Genomic DNA, 23,708 nt, shown 5'->3' on the forward strand with positions numbered 1-23,708 from the left:
CTTCGGACCCCAGGGTGATGAATGGTGGGAGGGGATCGGCTGGCACGCGTAGTCATTACCCTGCGGCGCAACAAGGTGGACCGGTGGGATGTAGGGATAGGGGTTCCCGGGTGCAGGGTTCGGGGTGATAACGGACGTCAATAAGTTCGTGACCACTGCCACTGGTATGTAAACTCCATACGAAAATTACACGTTCAATTCTACTGTGAATACCAATCCTCAAAGGACTGGGAACGGCAGAAAATACTGGTCCGAACCAGACTTATACAGAGCTATACCTAGGTAACCTCATAGATATAACCTACTTACACGAGATAGGTCTCTTTTGATTGGTGCGGACTCCGAACCATGGATTGGCGTAATATCTGATTATCGATCATTAAATCCATTTGCTTTGGAATCCAGCATTTTCAAGATAGATTTTTCAAGGTAGATTTTTCAGATTTCTCATTTTGATTCCTAATACTCGTCTTTCTAGCTGTCTTTCTAGCTGTCCTCCTACCTGCCCTTTTTCTGACTTTCTAACTATCTTTTTCAATATGTTTCTAAATATCATTTGGGCAGTAAACAGATGACTCTGAAGTTCAACCTTGGAAGTACCTGAGGTCAAATACTTTTTAAACCTCACTGTACCTGGCGGTTCCTTGGCGCAGTGCATCACCCGCCGCTTCCCAAAAGGCTGATGTGTGGAAACCTTCTTTCCCTTTTTGGTGAACGGCCAGGGATAAACCTTCACAATCCCCTCTCATCGTAAATCTCATTCCATCATCATCCAATACCGTTTCTCCCATCATCTTTTCAGCCAACTTCTATCCGGCACACTCTTGACCGAATGAGCCAGCAGAGAGAAAACATGGACGAGGTGCGGAGTGTGGAGAGTGTCACCAACGAGAGCACCGATGCCACAGAGATCGTGGCCAAACAAAACCACAAGCTCTTTCACAAGCTCAAGACCAAAGTGCTTAAGTTCCTTGACAACTTAATCGACCGACATCAGCTTAAAGAAGCAACTGATGAACTGAATGCACAGAGCAAACAATACAAGACCGTCCCGATCTCGGACTTGAGTCTAAAAGAGGTGGAAAAATGCCTCAGGCTTGAATTTGATTCGAAAGACACGGAGATGAAAGATGTGCAGCCGCTCCCCCTTCCTCCTCGCCTGGGTACGCAATCCAAGACATGGATTAGAAGGGACATGTAGCAAATTGAATATAGTGAGCACACTGGGTCTCATTGAAAGGACTTTTGGCCACTCTAGAATCAATGAGGCCAGTGCGCGATGGATCGTGGACTCGGTCATTATCAATGCCTACGAGACTGCAACATCCACAATCAGGAATGCACAGCCGTTGAACGTGCAGTGCGAACGGGGTTACAAATTCGGTCCTGTGACTCTCAACCGCCAGAAGGTTGTTCTGTCAGGTCGCCCAGACTATAGTGTCTGGTATGGAGAGAGCGAGTCTTTGTGCCTCAACGTTCTGATCGTTGAGGCGAAGGGGCAGATCAGAGGGACGAACCCTATCCCCCAACTGCTCGCGTATATAGGTACGTATCTTGCTATTTATTTTGTACACCTTTTGTCTAGAAAAGCTAATTGGTATGAAAGGTTGCATCCATCGAGCCCGGAAATATGAGGGGAAACGCAACTGCGGCGTACGAAGACGTATAGGGGCCCGGAGTCGAAACCCCGTTTGGAAGGGGTTTATGCCTGAATGCCTTAATTTAAAACGGCAGAAAATTAAAATACCTGAATTACTATTACATGCGCCTTAGTAATCCAAGTACCCTGATTCTGCTGACGGTTGCAAGTCCAAAAAATGAAGCTTTTGACCTCCATACAAATCAGGTATCTCCTTCCATGAAATATACATTCAATTCGGATTTACCTCAGATTCAGTTCAGATTCAGTTCAGATTCAGTTCAGATTCAGTTCAGATTCAGTTCAGATTCAGTTCAGATTCAGTTCAGATTCAGTTCAGATTCAGTTCAGATTCAGTTCAGATTCAGTTCAGATTCAGTTCAGATTCAATTCAGATTAGAAGTCCCTATAGAGATACCTTGATTTGTATGATGTGACAGAAATCTGACGTATTGAAATGTATGCACCTCAGGGCTGATATGGAGAACTCTGCATTTTCTACATAATAGAAACTGCTGTTTCTGTGCGGTTATGACTAAGCTAGATTACATAATCTGTATCATCCCATGTATGCAACCTTGCAATTTGACATGATGGCCAAAGGCGTATAACTACAACATGACTGTGTAGGCAGGTTGATGTATTAAGAATTTATAGTATACTGTATTAGGGCGGTGTATAAAGCGGTACTAATTCAGGTATCCAGGCATCAACACCCTCCCAAAAAGGGGTTTTAACCCCGGGCCCCGATACGTCTTCGTACCGCGGCGTCTATGGAATGGCCTACACTGGCTACAGTTGGCATTTCCTCAAGATCAGCCACGAGTCAAAGGTAAGCTTAAGCCATATCAGCCAAGACCTGAACTCATATGTCTATTAGTGGACAGAATTTGCCGCCGCGGGCCGTCGGACTCATCTGGAGCAGCTCCTCGTGTGGATGTTGAGAAGAGCAGCGGCGCTCTCCCCGTCACATTCCAAAGAAACGTCCGTGGAGACTGACAACGAGGCGGGGTCGGAGCAAATGAACATTGATATAACTGGCAATATAGATATTGCGCAAAAGCATATCTGGATTCGATAGCGTGTTATTTATATACGTGGGGAGTATCTACTAGCCCATACTGTATAGTTGTGCTGTGGACTAGTTAGTAAATGCGGGATGACACAGAGTTTGCAAATAATATTGATTCCTTAGTTATCGCGTGTATAGCGTTACTACACTGTAAAATAAAGCTAGGTTGGTACCGAAATAACTCTCCTGATAATTGTGTTGTTGGCCAAGTACCTAGGTAGCTTGCTACTCAAATCTTGCTTGTCTTCTCATTTCCTTGCTTTCCACGTGCTAGCAGCTCATGGCTTTTGCTGAAGGTGTTGTTTGCGGCAGCGGCTGCAGTACTAACTTCAAGGGCAAGAGAAAAGACAGCAATTAGACCCGCCAAACGGGATTTCATACCAGGACCAGCACATCCCAAAATCCCTAGGGCTTCTCGCTGCGTTTCATAAGCGGTTCCACCTCCAACAGTGCCAACCGGTAGAGATGGGAAATAAAGAGTCAATTTCAGCTGGCGAGACTCATGGTCATACTCCGGGGTCAAATGGCCCCAGGGCCCTTCAGCAACCGCTGCGACATCCTGACCAGTCGCGATAAAGATTCCTGTTATGATGTTGGCCACGTTTATATTGGAGCCGAACTGACCGTTCCGGATCCCTCCCTCTTGTGTTGTGCGGAACACATGGTATATGCTCTCCGCCGTGCACTTGAGAACGGCACGGCATATCGTATCAGAAATGGAGGTCCATGCGACAACCTCAACGCCTCTAGGTGAGCTGACAGTTCCCCAAGATGGCTTTTTGTCCGGTGCCATGTTCCCTTCAATCAGGATGCTCTTGATATTCAACTCCAGATCCTGAGTTGAAGCAAGAAGCCAATCGCACGCACGCTGAGTAGCAATCGTGACCATATTCTGCCCTGTCGCGTCTCCACATGTGTAGTCAAACCGCACATGTACGTTTGAGCCCACAATGTTTGGTGTCAATTTCACAAGACAAGCATGGCGGCTTGTGGACTCTGCAGCCTTGACGATAGGATCCCAGAGATCTGGCACGCGACGGGCAAAATCGATCGCTTGCTGGGTACAGTCAAATCTAAACACTGGACTTCGAGACATTGCTTCACTCAAAACGTGAAACTGCCCTCCACCAGATTCATTTAGAACCTTACAGCCTCTGCTGCAGCTTGCAATGATGGCAGCCTCGGTGGTAGCAATTGGAGCATAGATTGGCGTACTGGTTCCATCGGGGCTTTTGATCGACAGAGGGCCGGCCAGTCCAACTGGTACAGAGATATATCCGATGAAGTTTTCAATAGATATTTTTGGTGCATCTTGTATGCGTTCAGTTATATGCTTCGCATCTTGCAGAACATGTGCAAACTTTGCCATCGTCTGTGAAGCCATGTGTCCGGTAGAGATTGGAGATGCAAACCGGTTGCTGTCTGTCGACGTAGTGAAAAATCAGTTCAAATATACGTGGTTGTACATCCATAGCATTTATATCTATAATCCCTCGATTGAAGAGACAAATATCGCAACCTCATCATTGCGTACCAATTCCATAAGTGGCACATAGCATTCAGAATCTGCAGCATGCCTTTTGCTATTATATCGCATGTAATACTGCATCATAGCCGAAACCTTGGGGTCACATTCTGTTGTCCACTCCATAACAGGAATATGTATATGTAGATCACATAATAACAAAGCCTGCTCGTATAGATAATACGTCTATAGAGGTATGCATGTCGCACAAGCCTATTGTAATACACCATGCGTATATAAAGCCTTCCGTGTAACAACAACGAGGGGATAGCCGGGTTGAAGTATTTTATACTCTCTCACCAAGAAACTGGTTTATCTTACAGGAGCTTGTTGAATACGTGATTTCCCGTTATAACACTCTCCTTGCACACTATAGTTAGCTATTTTCTAGACCACTTTCGAGGAGGGGTTATAGGACCTAATGTGTAGAGGTTCTTTCTTTTATAGGAAGGTCGACAAGAGGAGATACTCGCCAGAGAAAGATCTTCTAGCTAGCCACATCACTAATCTGGGCCCCATAAGCAAACAGCTGCATTGATCGACGTGGCCCTTTACACAGGGCCACGTCACCACCACCCCCAAGTCAAACAGCTGCATTGACCAAGGTGGTGTAAACCATTTATGGAAAGCCACATCATCGCCAATCTATCCCAATTTTATGTCCAATGTCAGAGTACCAAACATATAATCACTTAGCTAACAATACCCGGCTTTGGCTAATTCGTCTTCGTTTATAAAGCAGACTATCTCGTCCAATTGTTCATGATATATGCTATAGACGACCTTGTCACCCTCCGCTGTTCATTTCAGTCTATAATTTGGACTTTTTGCATTACAGGTGTCTCACTGAACAATGTCTTTCCCATCCCTCGAATTGCTCCATCTACCCTTATTCAAGGCTCCCCCAGAAGGCGCTACCGACAATGAGAGAATCTATATCACTTACCAGCGCGCTGCTGCTATTACCAAAGCTTACGGTTGAAATACACCTCCCAATATTAAATCCTAGTGACGTTATCTAACCCACCAATCCAGGGATGACAGCGGTAGATATTCTTAGCTGCAGCCCAAGATTCTGGGAATTTCATCTGGATCCTATTGGAGCTGCAGATGTCGCTACATTTACGTTGATGACCATTCAAATCAATCTTGCGGCAGGAACCTTGGCCCCCTTTGCAGAGAGCCAACCGCAGTACCGAAAACTGTTGGATCAGATGTTGAAGTTTGAGATTTCGTTAGTATAGAGGTACTAATATATCAATACTACTAACTCGGTGACTAGGGCACAGTATATGCTAACTGAGGTCGGGCACGGTTTGGATGCAAAGAATCTAGAAACAACGGCAACAATGCTTCCAAATGGAGAGTTCGATCTAAACACCCCTGGCCTCAGTGGAGCGAAGTAAGATATAATATACTTCCCATGTTGTGATATTATGTTGACAATTTCAGGATCATGCCACCATCTTCCCCGGTAAAGGGTTTCCCGCGAGTTGCGATTGTCTTTGCCCAGCTTATTGTTTCTGGCGAAAGCCGTGGCATCAGACCCTTTATTACTTGGCTCAGCGATGGGAAGCAGATGTGTGAAGGTGTGACTGCAAAGTACGTGTGACAAATAAATACCCAGATTCATAAGATACTTACCTACATATCCATCCTTGTTCTAGGTTACTCCCTAGGCGAGCAGCATCAAAACCGGTGGATCATGCCATTACCAGCTTTAACCATGTCCGACTGCCCCATTCAGCCCTATTAGGGGCTCTGGATAAGCCAAAAGACACGCGTAAGCAGTTCCTATCATGCATCTGGCGCATTGGAGTTGGTACTCTCGTATTGCCACTAACCATGATTACAGCGATGAAACGGAGTGTTTTCGTCGCAGGGAAGTATAGCCAGCGCCGACATATATTGGGGCCAGACCAGAAACCCAAGCCCATCATCTCTTTCCGAACTCAATACGGTCCCATCCTTCACGCATTGGCCCAAATCTCCGTTCTCGACGCATATACTCAGAAGAATATTCAGTATTTCCAAGATTCCAATCTGGCAGCCCCGGTCCGACATGCAATTGGGGCTATGGCGAAGGCTGTTTTGTACAAAACATCTCAAGCCAGTCTCTTCACTCTGTCGGAGCGATGTGGAGCGCAGGGCTTGTACGAGAACAATCATATTATTGAGTCGATGTTGGAAACGCGTGGGATGTCGATCGCCGAGGGAGATACCCTAGTGTTGAGTATTCGTATGGGAGCTCCTTCCTTTCATGTCATCTTTACTTTATGTATTAACGACGTTCAATTTTAGGATTGACATCGGAGCTCCTGCTAAATCGATACGAAATGCCGCCTGCAAAGCACCCAATGTCCTTTTTAGCAAAGTACGAACAAGGACTACTTGATGAGCTTCGCGGGATCACCAGCACCATTTCAGGAGGTCACCGCGGAGAAGATTATGACCGCTTGATTTTGCCAAAATCCCAGGGATTTGTTGAGGCCATAGGATACCGCATAGCCTATGAAGCGGCTATAGAGGCTGGAGTTCATCCTGACTTAGTGATCCTGTTTGAGATTTGGGTTATGATACAGGACCTAAGTTGGTTTGTTCAGCATGCCAGTGTAACCCGAGAGCAAATCTTCCAGATGGAAGCTGAAAGAATCAGCGCTGTTTTACCTCGGTTAAATGAGCTGTTGGATGCTACTGGTGCTGGGCCCTACTGTACTGCGCCTATTGTATCTCAGGCATCGTGGGAACATTTTGTTGACCGTTTGGAGACCAAGACAGGAAGTGCTACTACAAACATCGGTCTCTTAAGGCGTGGGGCCATGCTATAAACATTATTTCGGCTAGAAGCATTGCGTGTGTTCGGGTATCTTTTCTATTTTCTAATTTCATGAATTGGTGACTCCTCTATCTTCTTCTCTCCTATACTACTCTCCATCTAGATGCAGAGCAAAGTGCCCTCATGTAACTATAAACCCGGAAACATTAAAGAATATACAACAATACACATGCAATATGGTAATTTCCAATCGATTGTGATACGGGTGATAATAATACATAGATCCACCGCTATTCATGAATAAAGTCCTACTCACTCCACTCATCCTCATCGTCATCATCGCCATCATAGTCAATCTCAGACACGTCTTCCTCCGAACGAGTACCATCAAAAATCCCCGGCGCCAGAATAGATGGTCGAGCCTTGACGCCTTTCGAAAGCAGGGCTAGTAGAAGTTTATCGTCATCCGCCCGACTTCCCGCAGCCCCATTCATAACGGACTTATATTCATGGCCCATATCCTCCACGAGGGCCAAGAGCATGTTTCGCGGGAGATATCTTCCAGCAGTCCCCCAGAACGGCTTCCCCCTTTCCGCTTGTAGAATTGCGGCGGCTTGGCTGGACTTACCGCGGCTACTATGTTGCCAGCACATTCGTAGCATCTGCACACAGTAATGGAAGTATAGGTATCGTGCTGCGGGTCGGAAGTCCGTACGGAACTTCAGTTGACGGCCGTCTAGCTGTCTAAATGTTAGAACCTTAGATATACATAGGCGCTCGTCAATTTTCTCCCAATCCGTGTCGATCAGTCTAACGCGGAACTCCCGGGGCTCACCCTCGAGCCAGTACTTAACAGCAGATACTAGGGCCTTGCCCTGAAAACTCGGAATGTCTGGAACTATAACGAATTTGCCAGCATCAAAGTAGCGTTCCAGTTTTGTACAAAGAAGGAGCCCATTAGCTTCAATTCAGATTCAATTCAGATTCAATTCAGATTCAGTTCAGATTCAGTTCAGATTCAGTTCAGATTCGGTTAGTAGGATAGTAAGATAGTAAGAAATCAAGTAAGACTTAGGAGTATAAAGAGCCCGGTGTTAAAAAAAAATTAATATGGTATTTGTTGAACAATCTCCTAGTTACACACGTATATATGTTTGCTAACTATAGACTAAGCCCTATTTGTTCGTTATTTACTATTTGTTAGCTTGTTTACTATAATCGAGCAGAGTTTAGATGGTTTTAGCAGGGTATATAACCCCCTTCATTTCTAGTTTAATCAATTAATAATTCTTCCTCTGCTTTCTCCCCATATAGTAACAGGTTGCTCAACAGTATGCCAAAACTGCAAATCGTAATACTTTAAGAGGGCTCCATAAAACCTAGGCTGAAAATCAAATATAGTATTTAAATAGAGCTGATTGTTTTATATGCTAGGTTATAGTAAGCTTTCAAAGACTTTTATAGTACTAAAAACCAGCATTTATGTATGTACCTTTTATATGGCTCGCCTAGTAAAAGATACCATTGCATTTGGGGGTGGTTTTGTGTTTGGGTGTCAGACCCTCGCTTGCGAGGGTCCCTTTTTTTGCTTGGAAAAAAGGTGGGGCCGGTTAGTATCTTACTTCCTTTTTTTCAGGATTCGGATCGCTTCTGGTTCCGTTTTGAGGGATTCCATTGATTCACGTAGAACATCCATGATGATATTAGAGTCTCAAGATTCAGGTATTCAGGTTCTCGACTATCCGTAGTTCATTTTCTTCAATTATCTACGTACGGAGGACATCATTATGATACCTACCTAGGTACCTATATAGGCTTAGTAGCTGTAAGTTAAACTTTACGACAGTACTATACCTATATAGGTAAGTACCATTTCTAAAGTCACGTGTATATTGATGTAAGAGATTCGTCAAGCAGCAAAAAGTAGAAAATAAAAGGGTCAAAATAAAATAAACATGGTCTCATAAGTCATGAAAAGAGTAAAGGTCATAATGGCTCAAAAAAAAAAAAAAATAACAACCCTAGTAAGAGATCTGCGCTGGCTCCCGAGCCCCATGAGGATTCCCATCACGATAAACAAGGGTATTATCACTCCGGGATTCGCTGGTCGACTCTGCATATTCAATCTCATCAGGCCAGCGATGACGAGAAAGCGGACCCTGGCTACGAGCACGACGACGCTCACGCCTAGCAGCGCGTTGAAGACATTCCTCCTGGAAAGTAGAATTTTCCTTTCGCTTCTCCATAACCTCCTTCCATTCACCATAGGCACCCTTGATACCGAGCGCAGCGAGACCGATACTCACAGCGTCCTTGGTGTTGGCTTTCATTCGTCGTTTGTGAGCTTCTTCAGGCGTAATCTCTCCCTCGTGCAACTGCTGCATTCGCTCTTTCCTCTTCTCCATGCTCCCGTAGATACTGTGCGCAGCGTGGATGGTAGCCACACTGGCCAGACCTCCCGTAATCAGCATGTCCCGCTTCAGCTTTTTGCGTTGCTTCTTTTCATCAGAACTGGAACCTAGGTCAGAATCACTCTCGGAAGTTGACCCGTGGCCACGGTCCTTAGAACCGGCGCCGGATTCACCGCGCGATGCGCGGGTGGGTGCATATGGGGGTGGGTTTGTTCCGTCCAATGAACGGTATCGACCTACATCTCTCGAACCTTTGTCCCGTCTCCGGTCCCTGTTGTAATAATCGCTCTCCGCATCTGAACCCGAATAGTCGTCGTGTCGGTGTCCCCGGTGATGACGTCTCTCTCGATCGTCCCGATGCTCCCGACGATGCTCCCGATGATGCTCATTGCGATCGTCCCTGCTGTCGCGGCGACTGTCTTCTTCTTGTTCTCCAAGTCCCAGGGCAGCCATGCCCTTGCTGATGTACTCCGAAACACTCTTGCTGCGCTTGTGAGAGCCACGCTCTTCCTCATCGCTATCACGGGAATGGTCGCGGCCGCGAGGCCGAGATCGAGATTTTGAGTATCGATCAAAGATTTCCTTTCCGGCAGCAGCAATGGCTCCAGTGGCAGCAAGGTTCTTGAGGCCACCACCACTACCTGACGAGCGACCACCATCTCGGCCACGAGATTCCGAGCGTGAACCGCCACCCATGAAGTGACTGGCAGCCAGACCTGCAAGCGTGGACTCGACAACATGACGTGTCCCATGCTTGCTGGGGTCTTTGTCGACAAGACCATCAGTGCCACCAGCAGCCACAGCAGCAGTGAGGATGCGCTTTCCTTTCTTACCGGTCCATTCGCCGGGCTCTTTGCGCTGTTTGAAAGCCTCAAATGCGCCGGCTGTCAAGGCGGCCCGAGCAGCCTGTACGATGCGCTGCTCACTCTTATCGCGTTTGCTGTCGCGTTTGCTGCCTCCATCACGTTTGCTGCCGCCGCGATGGCGGCTGCGACTGCGCGAATCTGACGATGACCTGGAATATGATCTATTGCGATGGCGGGACGGGGAACGACCACGACCACGACCACGGTCCCCCCGGCTATCAGAAGCAGTGGAACCCCCGAGGCCTAGGACACCCAGGGCTTGGTCGCTGAACGACTTGCGACGTCTGTGGCGGGGCGACGAGCGACTTGGTGAAGAATCGGAATCGTATTTGGAGCGACGGGAGCCTGAGAGATATTAGAATTACTTTCAACCACAACAGCTCTGTATCACTCACGTTTCTCCTCGTGGTGTCTGGACCGACGAGGACCAGAGCTTCGGTAAGCAGCATCGTTGTATGGATCGTAACCGCTGACGGAGGAGGCACGGCGCACATTTTCGTAGACGGGTCGTCGCGGCCGTCGAGAGTCATACGGGCGGTCGTAGGCATAGTCTGAGCCTGGTGGGTAGTCGCGATGAACCTCCTCGATCGAGTCGTTGCTGGCATGTGGTACATATGAGTCTCGCTCGTGTCTTCGGTAACGGCCACGAGGATCATCATACGGATCGATATAACTCGCTGGACGTGTGTAGCGGTCGCGCGGCTCGCGATAACGACGATCCTCGTAGTACGCCATGGTTGAGGCGAAAGTGAAGGGGAGACAAATTCAAAGATAAAAGGTCGAAGGTTGTGAGCTACTACCGCTCACTGGGAGAATATGGGATGAAAAAAAGAAGTTGATCTGAGATGTATGGCGGGGCAGGGGCTGAAGGTGGCGTGACGTCGATGTGGATTCAGATGACTTGGCAGTGGCTGAGAGTTGTAGATTGTCTTCATGGAGATAATACATAACTAGTTATAACTAGTAGAAGAAAAGTTCGAAGTTCAAGGCCAAAAAAAGGTCGATTCTTTCTCAGACTGTATATATATCTACCTAGGTAGTACTTGCAAATCAAGATTACGCCAATGACGTATAAAAGAACAGCAAAGGAATGATTCAAAAGCGGATATACCCCATCGAATGAGCATCTGGACTGATGTCGTGTATCAGATTTCAGATAGTACCCCAACGTCATCCTGCATCTTGAGTATCAGGGAATTTTGGACGTTCCAGCCCTATAATATATATAAATGCAGACAATTAGATCATTATTTCTTTTAAAAAGATATATCCTACTACAACTAATATACAAAATACAGTATACAGTATACAGGATATAAAAACATCGGGGATTAAGATTTATGGAACGTAAACAATGGTTCCACGGGTCGCCTTCGGGGGTTCCCAGTGGCTTACGATCCCACCAACACGATGCTCTGGATGTCGTTGGGTGCAGAACTGGTTGCACATGATTTCTCATGGGAATCCCTGAAGGGACGCTGGACAGTATTTGGCTCTCCTAGAACACATCTCCCACAAATTCAACCATCACACATAACAGAATCACATGGTACACGAGGGATATAAAACAGGGAACTAATAAAGACAAATAGTAACACGTATGGTAGGCCTAGACGTCTTCTTGTTCCGAAACATGCAGTCATGGAAATGATCGCCGAGTATGGAAAAAAAAACGAAAAGAAAAGAAAAGAAAATCACATGTTGAGAACAGAACCCAGAATGGACCAACCAAAAAGAAAGAGGACTAAATTGACAGAATCAAATTGCACCGCACAGCAGTGGCCAGGCACAGAGCACCAACAGAAGAAGGAAGTCGTAATAATAAAACAGCAAATAGGGTGGACAGTCGGGGAAAACCGCACTGCGTTCCCTTAGGGTGCTGGCGGAGCAGTCCCTGGGAGAGACTGAACAACTTCCTCCATGGGCTGACTGATGTTGCGCTGGTGGGAAGCCGAGGCGTATGCCGAGCCGGGACGAGCCATCGCCCACCGAGCATCAGTCTCTGGTTCTAAAGTAGAGCGCATCTCGTCCGAGTGCGTGCGGTGAGTCCGAATGTGCTGTTTCATATTGTCTTTTCTCGTAAAGGCTTTATTACAGATTGGACAGTGCACACTCTTTTCGCCAGTGTGCTTTTTGCCGTGACGCGCCGCATGGCCCGAAGTCGTAAACGTTGAAGAACACCCATGACTCGCGGCATAGGGACACGGGTACTTGTTCTTTCGACCCGTGCCGCGCGTCCCCCGGTCTGAGAAGACGCCGTTTCGGATGTGCTCGAACGAGTCTCAGGCGACGTTCGGGGAGCTGCTGGCCCACAGGCTGGGAATTGGTATGGTTCCCGTCGCGGATCCTGCCGGGCATACGGGTGATAAGCTGATCGTTGACTGGTGAAGTAGTCGTGAGCGGAGCCGTCGGATGACCCAGGTGAAACGGGCTGGACGGGTTCGGTCAACGCGTCTGAATGATGCCTCGTCCCTCGTGGTGATGTTGCTGGCGATTCGGATGAAGCTGGGGGACGGGTGTACTGCGGGTCGCTGGCGGGCGGGGGTAGTAGTCGCTCTGAATGTGGATAATGTGATGGGGATGTGTGAGTCCGAGTAAATCGGGCAGCGGAGCGGACCGCAAAAGATGGGTTATCATCGTTATTCAGAATGGACACAATACTCGTCCTACAGCTGGACATCTCCTCAAGGCCCCGATGTGCGGTCACCGGGGCTGGAAAACTGTACTAAAAGGCAGAATGTAAGTCAGTTTAACCTGTTGGTAACCGGCTCAGTCGGGCTCTGGGTACTCGTAAGGACTCAAGAGATCACCGATCTGAGACAAGGGACGAAAGGGGAGGTTGAAGAAGAGAAAGAACATCTCGCTCAATTCTTGCCCCCCCGGAACACACGACAAACGCACCAGCGGCTCTTGAAAGATGTGTGTCCTCTGCGTCGTGTAACACGTCGACACCATTAGACCCTAAATCGGCACTTGCCTGCAGATTTGCGCAGAGGCCTGATGACTCGAGCTTGTGCCGGGCTCCGGGTGTCCTTTGGAAGTGACGAGGAAGTATCTCGAAGGCTGTTGAATACTGGAGATACGACGACTTGACAACGATAGGGCAAGCTGAGGTCTGACAAATCTGCTTCTTTCGCAAGTGAAATTTGTTCCGAGGCTCAGGTCGTCTTGCTTTTTTATTTTCGTCTCTTTCTCTGTGTTTTCCTTTTCTTCCCTTTCTAATTTTGCAATTAGATGTGGGGAACACAATCCTCAACGGCAGTTGAAAACTGGCCTGGGGATGTTGCAGAAAGTCGAAGTTCAACGCCGGTTGTCTAACCGCGCAAGGTAACAGTTCTTCCAGAGAAATGCTAGGCCGTCTGGAAATAAGTAGAAACTAAATGCGCTCTGCGCGTGTCCGTGATAGAGGTCGAAGTGGAATTGAGAAGTCAAATACGAGATAAGATGCGAGAGTTAGGTAGTTAATCGGGAAATCCAAATAGTTTAAGAGGTAATCCAATAAAGGAATATAGATCAGGAAGTAGTGAGAAGGGAAAAGAAAAGAAAAAAAAAGGTGACAAGCAGCCAACCATGGTCATTTAACTAATAATATACTAGAAAGAGCGAAAGAGCGAAAGAAGCCAAGCTCCAGGGTCTGTCGAGGCTCCCCCAGAGAGGATACACTTCCAAACCCAAGCACGCTATTTAGTTCGGTGGAGAAATCTCCAAAAAAAAAAAGAAGAAAAAAAAAGGAATATACAGACACAAAATACACAAAAGGCACAAAAAAACAAAATACATAAGACAACTAAAATACAATACCAAGACCCCTAATCCACCCTGTGCAGACCCGTTTATCTTCTCCGTTTCTTCCGGCCCGCCCGCGACTCCAGTGGTCTATGACTTTTTTTCTTTCTTTCTCAGATCACATTGTTTGAATTGCTCTTTATTCCTTTTATAGATTTATTGTCATTTCTAAACATAATAGGGCGTGTCTGTATAGAAGTGTTAATTCCGACTAGGCTTGTCATGCGGCCTAGGGTTTCTGTTGGGCCGAGAACAGCAAAAAGATCCACCACATATCGGCAGAACTACGGATAATCTTGAGACCATTGGACCCTGAGCAAGTTTACTGGATTTCGTTTACGGATAGTACAGGTTTAATACATTTCATTTATTTTAGAGACTTACTTAACAAAAAAATATATAACAGGGATGGACAAGCTTTTAGCCCTGTCCACATTATCCCCGATGTACGTGTTCATACTGTTCACTACAGAGTACTCACAGGACAACTTCTCTACCTGGTGAAATCCAAGAACATACGTAAGTGATGATGTTAGTACCTTGGCCTGTTTTGGAACTCACCTCCGGCTTCCGGCTTGGACATTCTAGAGCGGGTATAAGGTTGACTTCAATTTGGGAATCCATATGTTGATTGGTTGATTGATGTCTTAGCTCCCTACGAATTATAGCTCTGTTTTAGTCTTTTTTATATGTATATAAATTCTTTATTTTATTACTGTCGAGCGATCTCGCCCTACGAAAAAGAAATTAAAAAAAGGTAAGACACAAAAATCGGCACTGGAAATCTAACGCTTCCACGCTTTGATAATCTATCTCCCTTTCACTAGTTATAACGTTGCTTGTCGGACTTTATTTTTTTGGTTTTCTTAAAAGAGCAGTTTGCACCGAAATTCTTTTGTTTTCTCCGACATCTGGATAATCCTTCTCCCGGAAAATTTGCATAGATACAGTATATAATATATTCATGGACATCTGTTTTGTACAGAGTTTATAAAAGCAATTGCCCCGACGATTTGAGTATATAAACCCAATTAACCTAATCAAGATCATCTATCTCTGTCTGTGTCAACATTCCGAAAGATTTACACGGGTACCTACTCCGTAGGGCCAGGGGTTGAAAGGGATTTGGCCCGTGCAACTATTCGTATTCGTATCCATCCGCCCCGCTCCTTCGCGGGGACTCTCCAGGGCTGACTTTCCCTCTACGTTATAGCACGCGTACTCTGTAACGTATACAAAGCAGACTTGTTTCAGGGGTTTATATACGTAAATCTATAAACGGAGTAGCAGAGGCAATCCTTAATTATTGTGAGTCAACAGTGTATAGTTAAAACACCCCACGTTCTGCTGGTTAAATATCCAATAATAAAAACCAAGGGGTAAAATGGGTGGTCTATGTCAAATTAAGAAGGCGGTAGCAGAAAAGGTGTTAACATTTTTGCGGAGTCATTGTACGAAGTACATACTCTATCCGGTCCATCAAAACTGCGTTTTTCCTTTACATATTTCCCCTCCACACACACGGCACCGACGATCAAGCTAAGCTTCAACTTTCCGATCTGCTGGAACTAATCTAGGAAAGATCTAGTACTAACTTCGTGGACTGAGGACGCGGACCGTTTAGGGCTTTCGTAACCGAGCGTTGATTTGCCTATACTCGATCTTTGACGGGGCATACGTATGCAGCCTACGTATATTCCACGGTAGACGTATATTTACGGTAGTTCGGGACTGTCTAGTCCCTGCTCCAACAAATACGCTTCCGTGCTTGTCTCGACTAAGGATTTAGCGTTCGAGTCAGTACTCTTACTCGCCCTTGGAGCTTACGCCACAAGCTTGATTCGTCAGGACCTACTCCGTAGTACTCGTCGCTTTGTGTTGTGTTTACGTTCTTAGAAGGACAGGACCCTGTTTTAAATTCTCTTTTGCCCTTCTTGTTTCCACTAGCACAGCAGGGCCTCGTGGCACGCTTACTACGATGGGACGAGGCAGGTATTGACCAGTAGCATAACTTCGCTATAAGCACCGTTCCTGCTTAGCGGCATGGATACCCTAATTTACTATTGCACCCGCCACTTTTTGGCCCACGCGGCTTTTCTTATATGCTTACGTGTTTTAACCTTTTAGAGGGTAAGTATACGAAGTAGAGGCGTAACATTCTATTTTTTGTTGATTTTGTTGACCTATTTATTGATTTGATTGTAGACCTCCGACCTTAACAAAATGTCCGATCGGAGATTTTACACCCGATATCCGACTCCAAGGGAAAAAAAGAGAAGATTTTGATCTCCACTCAGTTCCACCATCATTTCTCTCCTCTTCGAATCAGAAAACGGATGTCATCATTCAGCCACAAGTCCTGTCAAACTGCTGCCTGGTTTCTCGGCATACGGTGTATACAGTACGTAAGTACTCCGTATTCAGCTTACGGCTTATATATGACCGGAATTTATGCTTAACTCCATAGAGACGATCCGGCAGATGATTTCCCATCTACCAGCGTGGAGACTTTCATTTCCACACTAAGGTCCCCCCTGTGGCTTATGTTCGGAACCTTTTCGCACTATTGATCTTTTGATCTATTTCTATGGTTCGCGGCGATTACCATCCTTGGATAATTATGGAAACGTTCATTTATATAAGATTTTAGTACCTGAATAGTACTCCATACTCTGCTCAACATTCTCCGTGGACCCCTGCTGACAAAGCGGGGATACAAACCCCGAGCTATCATATGCCACTTGTGGACTCGCTATGGGTCATTTGGCTACTTGGACAACGACAATTCTCCAACTCCCTTGCAATGGTCTGAGCGCACGTATCACAGCAGGTATATCACAATTTAGGCTACAGTCAAACATCATCATTAGCTTCTAGGAATCTATTTCGTACTCCATATCTAATATCGACTGGTCTCGGTAAAACAGCCGTTGTCAGATGCCATGTCCCCTGGGAAGACGAGAACCTTTTATTACAAACATATTTAAAAACCAAGATCTTTGAGAATTAAAAATTCAAGTTAATGTCAAGTCAACCAAAGTAATGATTCATTCATAAGAACCCGCGTAGTATCCGTCATCTCTCAACGATTCCCCTCTCCCCCATTTATCTAAGTTTATGTTCCCACTTTGCCCTTTACGCATCCAATGGTGTCTAGCGGATTGTTGTAATCTCTAACACTCGTATGAAGTACCGCGTACTAGTAAACAGGAGGCAGACACAAATAGCCCACCTTCCCAAAATGATCTTGGCGATGTGTCGGGATATGCGGAAGAGGCATAATAACAACCTTCCATTCATCATGCGCCACTTTCTAATAAGGGTTCGGCCGGATGTGGCTCTCAGAGGTGGAGAGGGCGTTTTATATTAAAAAAAGGAGCGCTGACGAGAGTGTACAACGTACTCGAAGTTCACTAGGTGATAAGTGGCCCAGACAAGGCGCAACTCATCCTTGGGCACTTGAGCATGGTCCATGCACGACAGTGATTTCAGTACAGCAGTACGGAGTACAACATACAGAGAGATTCGATTTTGCTTCTATGTATATGCAAGATTAATTTACCTTTATTCATACTTATTTTTATTTTTTTCACGCCCATTGACTCCCAAACACGCATTAACCCTATGTCCCATATTCGCGTACCTTGTATGAATCAAGCTGCGTAAGCCATGAACATCTGCCGTCGGTGCTTCTATGAGAAATCTACCAACATCATCTTCCCTGATGTCTGGAAAAACGAGGATTTATTTATATTATTTCCCTCATCCTGGGTTTTTCTTAACAATTTCAATGATGTCGTCGAGGGCGACGACGACTCTAGGAGGGATCTCTGAAGGGGAAAAGAAAAGAAAAGAAAAAGAAATTGTATTTTAGTATTTTCTGCAAATTTGAGCACAAATTTAGGAAGCCATGCATTTTTCTTTTTCTTCTTCTTCTTCTTTTTTTTTTTTTTTTGTAAATGTATAGCGCAAAATATGTTCTACCTTTTCTTTGATCTGTTACCAGCTGAATACGCATTAGGCTTGAAGACCAGGTCTTGTCCGGACTCTCTTGCCAAATCGGATTGAAGCTCACCTTTCACTCGACGGGCCAGTTTATAAATTTAGGAGTGTCCTCATTATATGTTCCTCCCTAGTCGACAAAGATGTCGTCGAGGGCCCTATATTGATGGCATCTCAGGTTAACTTTTACACCGGAGATTATGGAAGAGGTGGGAATTGGTCTGGAAGTGCACTGCGTTAACCAGGAGCAAGGTAGGAACATGGAAAGTTTTCACTGTTTGTTGCCTGGAAATCCTGCTTTCAACAGTTCAGTGGTGTGCACTAGTTAGTATGCAGGAAGCTTCAAGCAACGTAGATCACGCGTAGATAACCATACAAATACCTAGCACGATATCATATCCAGTTCTTCTGGCTTTTTCCCCAAATTTGATGTTTTCTTGGCATATGGTTCGAGAAAGAAAAGTCCTTAGGGGTGACACTACCGTTGCATCCGAGTAGCATATGCATAAGTTGCGATATCAATGTAAATGGGCATATCAATGTAAATAGGCAAGCCAATGATATGAAAGTGCTTCTGTAATACCTCTTGTCTCTACAATTTATAGTTAGGATGGATGAATTGATTTATCATAGGACGGTGCCCTAGCCGCCTTCATATCATGTATAGCCATTAGCTAGCTCTGAAGAATATCATCTTTTCTTGCATCCCCCACAACAGTGCCCTTGAATGTGGCAAACATTCATTCACTGTGGTCCTCCGGCTCATTGTCCTCGTCCGCCGGCCCCTAGCCTCCTGGATATCTTCTTCTCTGCTGGACTGCCTCGGATCCAAATATGGCCGTCATCTCCGGTGTGGCTACAACTTCTTCCCCGTCACACAACTCGATACATTCGAAGTCTATGACGGACACAGAAGGATTGGCGTCATCCGGGTGGTAAAGAACGTTGTGCGGACCGGGGTCCGTCCAGACAATTCCGACGGCCCGAAGAGCATTAACGGCGGCTAAAACCTACTGATAGACAAATTCTTTCTGATGGGCATATAAATCTGCCCATCTCCAATACAGGGACTCTCCCTTCGCCTTCGCCAGAACTAGTATGAAGCTATACGGGAATGATGACGAACAACGAATCACTCCTGCGGCGTAAGGGGAGGGGATACAAGAATATCAGGAGACGAATCGTTAGCTTGTCGATCGGACGAATCAGTTGGATAGACCGGAGAGGAGAAAGGATAACGGTATTCTGCCCTCTGGACCTGCGGGGACGGGGTTTCTTCTCTTGTGTTTTCCATAGTTCGCTCAATCTGATTAGCTTGCTTACGAACTTCCTGGAAATCAGATTGTAAACCACAAAGCTGCTGATTTAATTCCTGAGCTCGTTCTTCCTAGACCGTATGTCCATTTGAAGCTGTGTGGTCCAGGCGGCGTCCTGGACTCTGAACTGCGGTTCTCTCGAGAGAACTACTGGCTGCCAATCGTCGACGATGCTACTCGATTCATTGAAGGATCTATGCTTCGGAACAAAGGTGAAGCTTTTCACAAACTGCTTTAAATTTATCTTTGCCAAGTGCCTTTGTAAAGCCATCAACCACATCACCACTCGCATCGAAGAACTCAAAGCCAGTAGGCTGTCTCATATAGACCACTTCTGCTTCGTCTCTTGAAGCATTGAGATAGGCCGCAGTAAAGTCAACCTGTCTCCATCGTAGGCCGTAGATCGCGATAAGACTCATCATGATCTTAATCAACATCTCTAAGGCACCCAGGCACCCAACAGTCTATCACTATATTAGCTTTTAACAGTAGACTTTGGTACTTTGGTCAATCCAAACCTTTGGGAGTCGGACGGCGTCCAACACTTGGCCACTGCGGGCTGTCCATGCCAGAGGACCTCGAAGATGGCCTTATTGAACCTGAATTGAATTGTATTATAATGTAATTATATTGTAGACAGGGTAGTAAAGAGGGAAGAATTCAAAATCATAGCTATATATATATGTGTTCAATACAATACGCTAAATTTAACTAGAAAGGAAATTGGCAGATCTCTGGGCCGCTAGTTTAGGGGTGGGTGAACTAAAAGATTCAATTCAGGTTCAACTTAGATTCAGTTCAGATTCAGTTCAGATTCACTGATCATGGATCCAACAGCATGCGAACGAAGAGACAAGGATAAGAATGGGCTGCTTACTGCCGTCGTTCCGGACTCTTCCGCTGTGCTTCTCGCTCTATGATTTGCTCCATTTGGGGTGTGCAGGTACTCCATAATAGAGTCCATATATAAGCACTAGTTATATAGTAATACAGCAGATATGGCAGATATGGCAGATATGGCAAATATAGCGCGGTTAACAAGCGCAACACAACGGTATTTCGAATATTAGACTTATGCCAGGGTCTAGAATATCCATGAAGCTCTAAAAATAATCCAGCAAAAGAACTTCAGAACTTCGCATTTGAAATCTACGGAGTAATTAAACCGCAAATGAAAAGCGCAAACCGACATGCCAATGCCAAGCAGCTAACCAGCTTACGATGGGGCTAAGGAGACTAGAACTGGGCCCCTCCATTTCAGCCCCAGGACTCACCAGGACCCCCTTTTCCCTATTTTTTTTAAATGGAGAACATTCTCGACTTACCGTTGTCCTTTTCTCTCTATTCTTACCTTTTGCCATGGCTTCGTCGCGGGATTCGCAGCAATCGCTGCTATCCGAAGATTCGATCGACGCCGCTCGGCCCCAACAGTCTTGGAATCCACTCAACAATCGCCTAACTGATTCTGACTATCGCTACCATGTCCCCTCAGATAGTACTAGCTCCTGGTCCGAAGACGTCCTCCGCGATGTTGATGTTGGTCTGGGAATCTCGAACTCGTTGGGCCATGCCATCCCCGCAGAAATTCCGGCAGACAACCGCCATTCAACCGATAGCACTGCGACTATGACTCCAAATACATACAAGATTCCCCAATCTCCCGAGTCTCCGCAGACTCCACATACCCACGCCCACGTGCGGTGTCCCAACCGCGCAACCGTTCTCCAGAAACGGCTCTCGTGGGTCCCGTTGACAGTCTTAGTTCTCGCTATCTATGCCACTATCTTTTCAGGTATCTATCTCGGGATTGCGCTGCGCAAGCCCCGATGGCCCAGTGTCTCCATTGATGGGTCGTTGGTTCCATCTACGGCAGCTTTGCTGAGCGCATTCTTTGCGAAAACGATCGAGTTGTCCTATGTTACGATTTGCGTCGCGTTTCTGGGACAGGTGCTTAGTCGGAGGGCTTTGACGAGGGATTCTCGAGGAATCAGTATCTCGGACATGAATATGAGGGCCTGGATCATGCAACCCGGATCTATGATTGTGCATTGGGAGGCGCTGCGATACTCAGCGCTCACTTTCCTCGGGTCGGTCGCGTTAGTTTCAACGTTCGTGGCGATGCTGTATACCACCGCGGCGCAAGCTTTAGGTAAATTCGCTCTTTTCTATCCAAAACCCATGTCAAATACTAATCAACAACAGTTGCTCCTAAGCTCTCTCTTGGTCCTATTGAACCAAGGACACTCCAGGGTAAGGTAACCGCCAGCTTCGCAAACCCCGAATACATCGCATCAACCTGTGAGACACCCGTCATCAACGACATGGACCCCCAGTATCGTAACACGACTTGCCTCCAAATTGTACACGTCGGCCAAGCATATCACAACTACCAACAATGGATAGCCCAATGGAGCCAGCTAGTAATCAGCAAGAACGAAACCTCAAGCCAACTCCCAAAGCGCCCACCGCCAACAGGCTCACTCTGGGACAACACCACAGTAACAGGCAGCTGGGTCGACATCCATGACATGTCCACCCTCTCCAAGAAACACAACCGAATGGTCAACAACATAACAATGGCAATGCCGCACGGCGGTATCCCTGCCGCAGCAATGAGCTCCCAAAACAAACTCAAACAACCCCAAGACACCTCTGGGGAAGGAAAATATAACATCGAAGCCTCCGTCCCCTCACCAGCCATCAACGTCCTCTGCACCGGAATGACAAAAGAAGAGCTCAGCCCCTTAGTCTACGCCTCCTGGCCCGGCGGCGACAAATTCAACGTGACAACCTGGAATTTCTCACCCCCAGACGACATCCCCCACCCGGCAGACTGGAAAAACAGCACAGTGGTTGACTCCCTCTTCGACTTCGGTCCGAAACACAGACAAGTCTCACCTATTTTCGGCAAATACCCACTCCCATATAACACAATCCTCAACACAACAGGTGCCTGGCCCGCAGACGCAATCTACCTCCTGGGCGCAACCAACAACACCGACATGCCGGAGTACATTATGTGCTCATTGCGCGCGAAACAAACAGGCGTATGCTCGACGAAGTATTCCGCCGATACGAGCGGCGCATTCCTCAGTACGGACTGCGAGAACGCCTCCAACGGGCTCCAATACGACCGACGACAAGACGCGTTCTACGAGGGTAATTGGGACCCAGACTGGAAGAACATCGCGTCAGAGTGGGCGAATGCGCTCAGCTTGAATGCGGGTATTTCAGACGGCGCGGCTAGCAATGCCAGACTGCTTATGCAAATGATGCCGCGGTACGATAAGATGGAGGAGACTTTCGCGCTGGATCCCACTCTACCATCTATCGCGGAGGCATTGGCTGTCATGGCTGGAAGTACTCTTATCCTTAGTTCTCAGAATGCACCGTTCGTCCCGTTCTGGAATTACAGTGGCGAGGACGGGAATATGCTTTCCGAGCCTGTTTATCAGATTTTCAATGCTTCCATTCAGGCTGTTGGGTATGCTTCTGATGGGACGGAACAGTGGCAGGGGATATTCTATGTGATTCTTGTTTTTGCGTTCTTGACCAGCGCTGTCTGTCTCGGGTTTATGATTGTTGAAGCGCGCGGTCGACAGGTGACTGATTTCACGGAGCCGCAGAATTTGTTCGCGCTTGCTGTGAATAGTCCGCAGACGAGTCAGTTGGAAGGTGCTTGTGGGTGTGGGCCTTGGGGGAAACAGTTGAAGGAGAGGTGGTTTATTGGGATGGAGGAGGATGATGAGCATTACTATATTCGGAGTAAGACTGAGGAGAAGATTCCGCTTCTTCAGAAGACGGATTCGACGCGCTTAGAGCCGATGGAGATTGAGGATGGGGGTGGGAGGATGCTTAGTCCTATGGTTAATGAGTTTAGGAAGGTCTCGAAGAGGCATTCGTTTTTAGCGAAGCTTTATTGAGGATCTTCCTATGACATCGCCGTGTGGAGAGTTGGGTGCTTATGATTAACACGACTTAAATACGATAATAGTTAATTGGGGTAATGAAATATGACCAAAGGCATTTCAGTACGGCATGGCTGGAGCATGCGCTTGATTTCAAGTGATTTACACTCAGATCGAGATATGTACAGAATAACATTAACACAACACTCATACAAGAGCAACTAGATCGGCATAGTACAGCCAAAGCGATGAGGTCAAATGGATAAAAAAAAAAGCAACCGGTTCAATCAAGTGTGGCACAACGCTAAGGAATCGCTCATACACACAAACATAAAACGATGCTGGATGCAGGTAAAAAAAAATTGCAGCACGTCAAGTGCAAGGACACAGAGCAATAGGCTTTTTCA

The 23,708-nt window shown here is 46.5% G+C and overlaps 8 protein-coding genes across 8 annotated transcripts; 3 read left to right on the forward strand and 5 right to left on the reverse strand.

The window, feature by feature from the left end:
* Positions 1 to 832: 832 nt before the first annotated feature.
* N7516_008312 (uncharacterized protein) lies at positions 833 to 2,720 on the forward strand (the record flags this gene model as incomplete). The annotated part of the gene is made up of 3 exons (XM_057221031.1): positions 833 to 1,163; positions 1,216 to 1,568; positions 2,520 to 2,720. The coding sequence occupies 3 exons, from the start codon at positions 833 to 835 to the stop codon at positions 2,718 to 2,720; spliced, it is 885 nt and encodes a 294-aa protein (XP_057071303.1).
* A 220-nt stretch (positions 2,721 to 2,940) lies between these two features.
* Positions 2,941 to 4,095, reverse strand: N7516_008313 (hydroxymethylglutaryl-CoA reductase; the record flags this gene model as incomplete). The annotated part of the gene is made up of 1 exon (XM_057221032.1): positions 2,941 to 4,095. The coding sequence occupies one exon, from the start codon at positions 4,093 to 4,095 to the stop codon at positions 2,941 to 2,943; it is 1,155 nt and encodes a 384-aa protein (XP_057071304.1).
* Positions 4,096 to 5,089: 994 nt separating this feature from the next.
* N7516_008314 (uncharacterized protein) lies at positions 5,090 to 7,064 on the forward strand (the record flags this gene model as incomplete). The annotated part of the gene is made up of 7 exons (XM_057221033.1): positions 5,090 to 5,213; positions 5,272 to 5,470; positions 5,519 to 5,638; positions 5,689 to 5,838; positions 5,904 to 6,019; positions 6,092 to 6,475; positions 6,538 to 7,064. The coding sequence occupies 7 exons, from the start codon at positions 5,090 to 5,092 to the stop codon at positions 7,062 to 7,064; spliced, it is 1,620 nt and encodes a 539-aa protein (XP_057071305.1).
* A 256-nt stretch (positions 7,065 to 7,320) lies between these two features.
* Positions 7,321 to 8,885, reverse strand: N7516_008315 (uncharacterized protein; the record flags this gene model as incomplete). Its single annotated transcript, XM_057221034.1, has 2 exons — positions 7,321 to 7,910; positions 8,867 to 8,885. 2 exons carry the CDS (start codon positions 8,883 to 8,885, stop codon positions 7,321 to 7,323), a joined length of 609 nt encoding a protein of 202 aa, XP_057071306.1.
* A 148-nt stretch (positions 8,886 to 9,033) lies between these two features.
* Positions 9,034 to 11,024, reverse strand: N7516_008316 (uncharacterized protein; the record flags this gene model as incomplete). The annotated part of the gene is made up of 2 exons (XM_057221035.1): positions 9,034 to 10,634; positions 10,685 to 11,024. The coding sequence occupies 2 exons, from the start codon at positions 11,022 to 11,024 to the stop codon at positions 9,034 to 9,036; spliced, it is 1,941 nt and encodes a 646-aa protein (XP_057071307.1).
* Positions 11,025 to 12,160: 1,136 nt separating this feature from the next.
* N7516_008317 (Zinc finger C2H2) lies at positions 12,161 to 13,244 on the reverse strand (the record flags this gene model as incomplete). Its single annotated transcript, XM_057221036.1, has 3 exons — positions 12,161 to 12,346; positions 12,403 to 13,014; positions 13,191 to 13,244. 3 exons carry the CDS (start codon positions 13,242 to 13,244, stop codon positions 12,161 to 12,163), a joined length of 852 nt encoding a protein of 283 aa, XP_057071308.1.
* Positions 13,245 to 19,587: 6,343 nt separating this feature from the next.
* Positions 19,588 to 20,345, reverse strand: N7516_008318 (uncharacterized protein; the record flags this gene model as incomplete). The annotated part of the gene is made up of 2 exons (XM_057221037.1): positions 19,588 to 19,857; positions 20,271 to 20,345. 2 exons carry the CDS (start codon positions 20,343 to 20,345, stop codon positions 19,588 to 19,590), a joined length of 345 nt encoding a protein of 114 aa, XP_057071309.1.
* A 407-nt stretch (positions 20,346 to 20,752) lies between these two features.
* On the forward strand, positions 20,753 to 23,316 carry N7516_008319 (uncharacterized protein; the record flags this gene model as incomplete). Its single annotated transcript, XM_057221038.1, has 2 exons — positions 20,753 to 21,542; positions 21,596 to 23,316. 2 exons carry the CDS (start codon positions 20,753 to 20,755, stop codon positions 23,314 to 23,316), a joined length of 2,511 nt encoding a protein of 836 aa, XP_057071310.1.
* Positions 23,317 to 23,708: the final 392 nt, after the last annotated feature.

Source organism: Penicillium verrucosum (genome assembly GCF_028828655.1).
Source record: "Penicillium verrucosum strain IBT 35672 chromosome Unknown utg000003l_segment0_segment0, whole genome shotgun sequence".
In the NCBI taxonomy this organism is placed as follows: domain Eukaryota; kingdom Fungi; phylum Ascomycota; class Eurotiomycetes; order Eurotiales; family Aspergillaceae; genus Penicillium; species Penicillium verrucosum.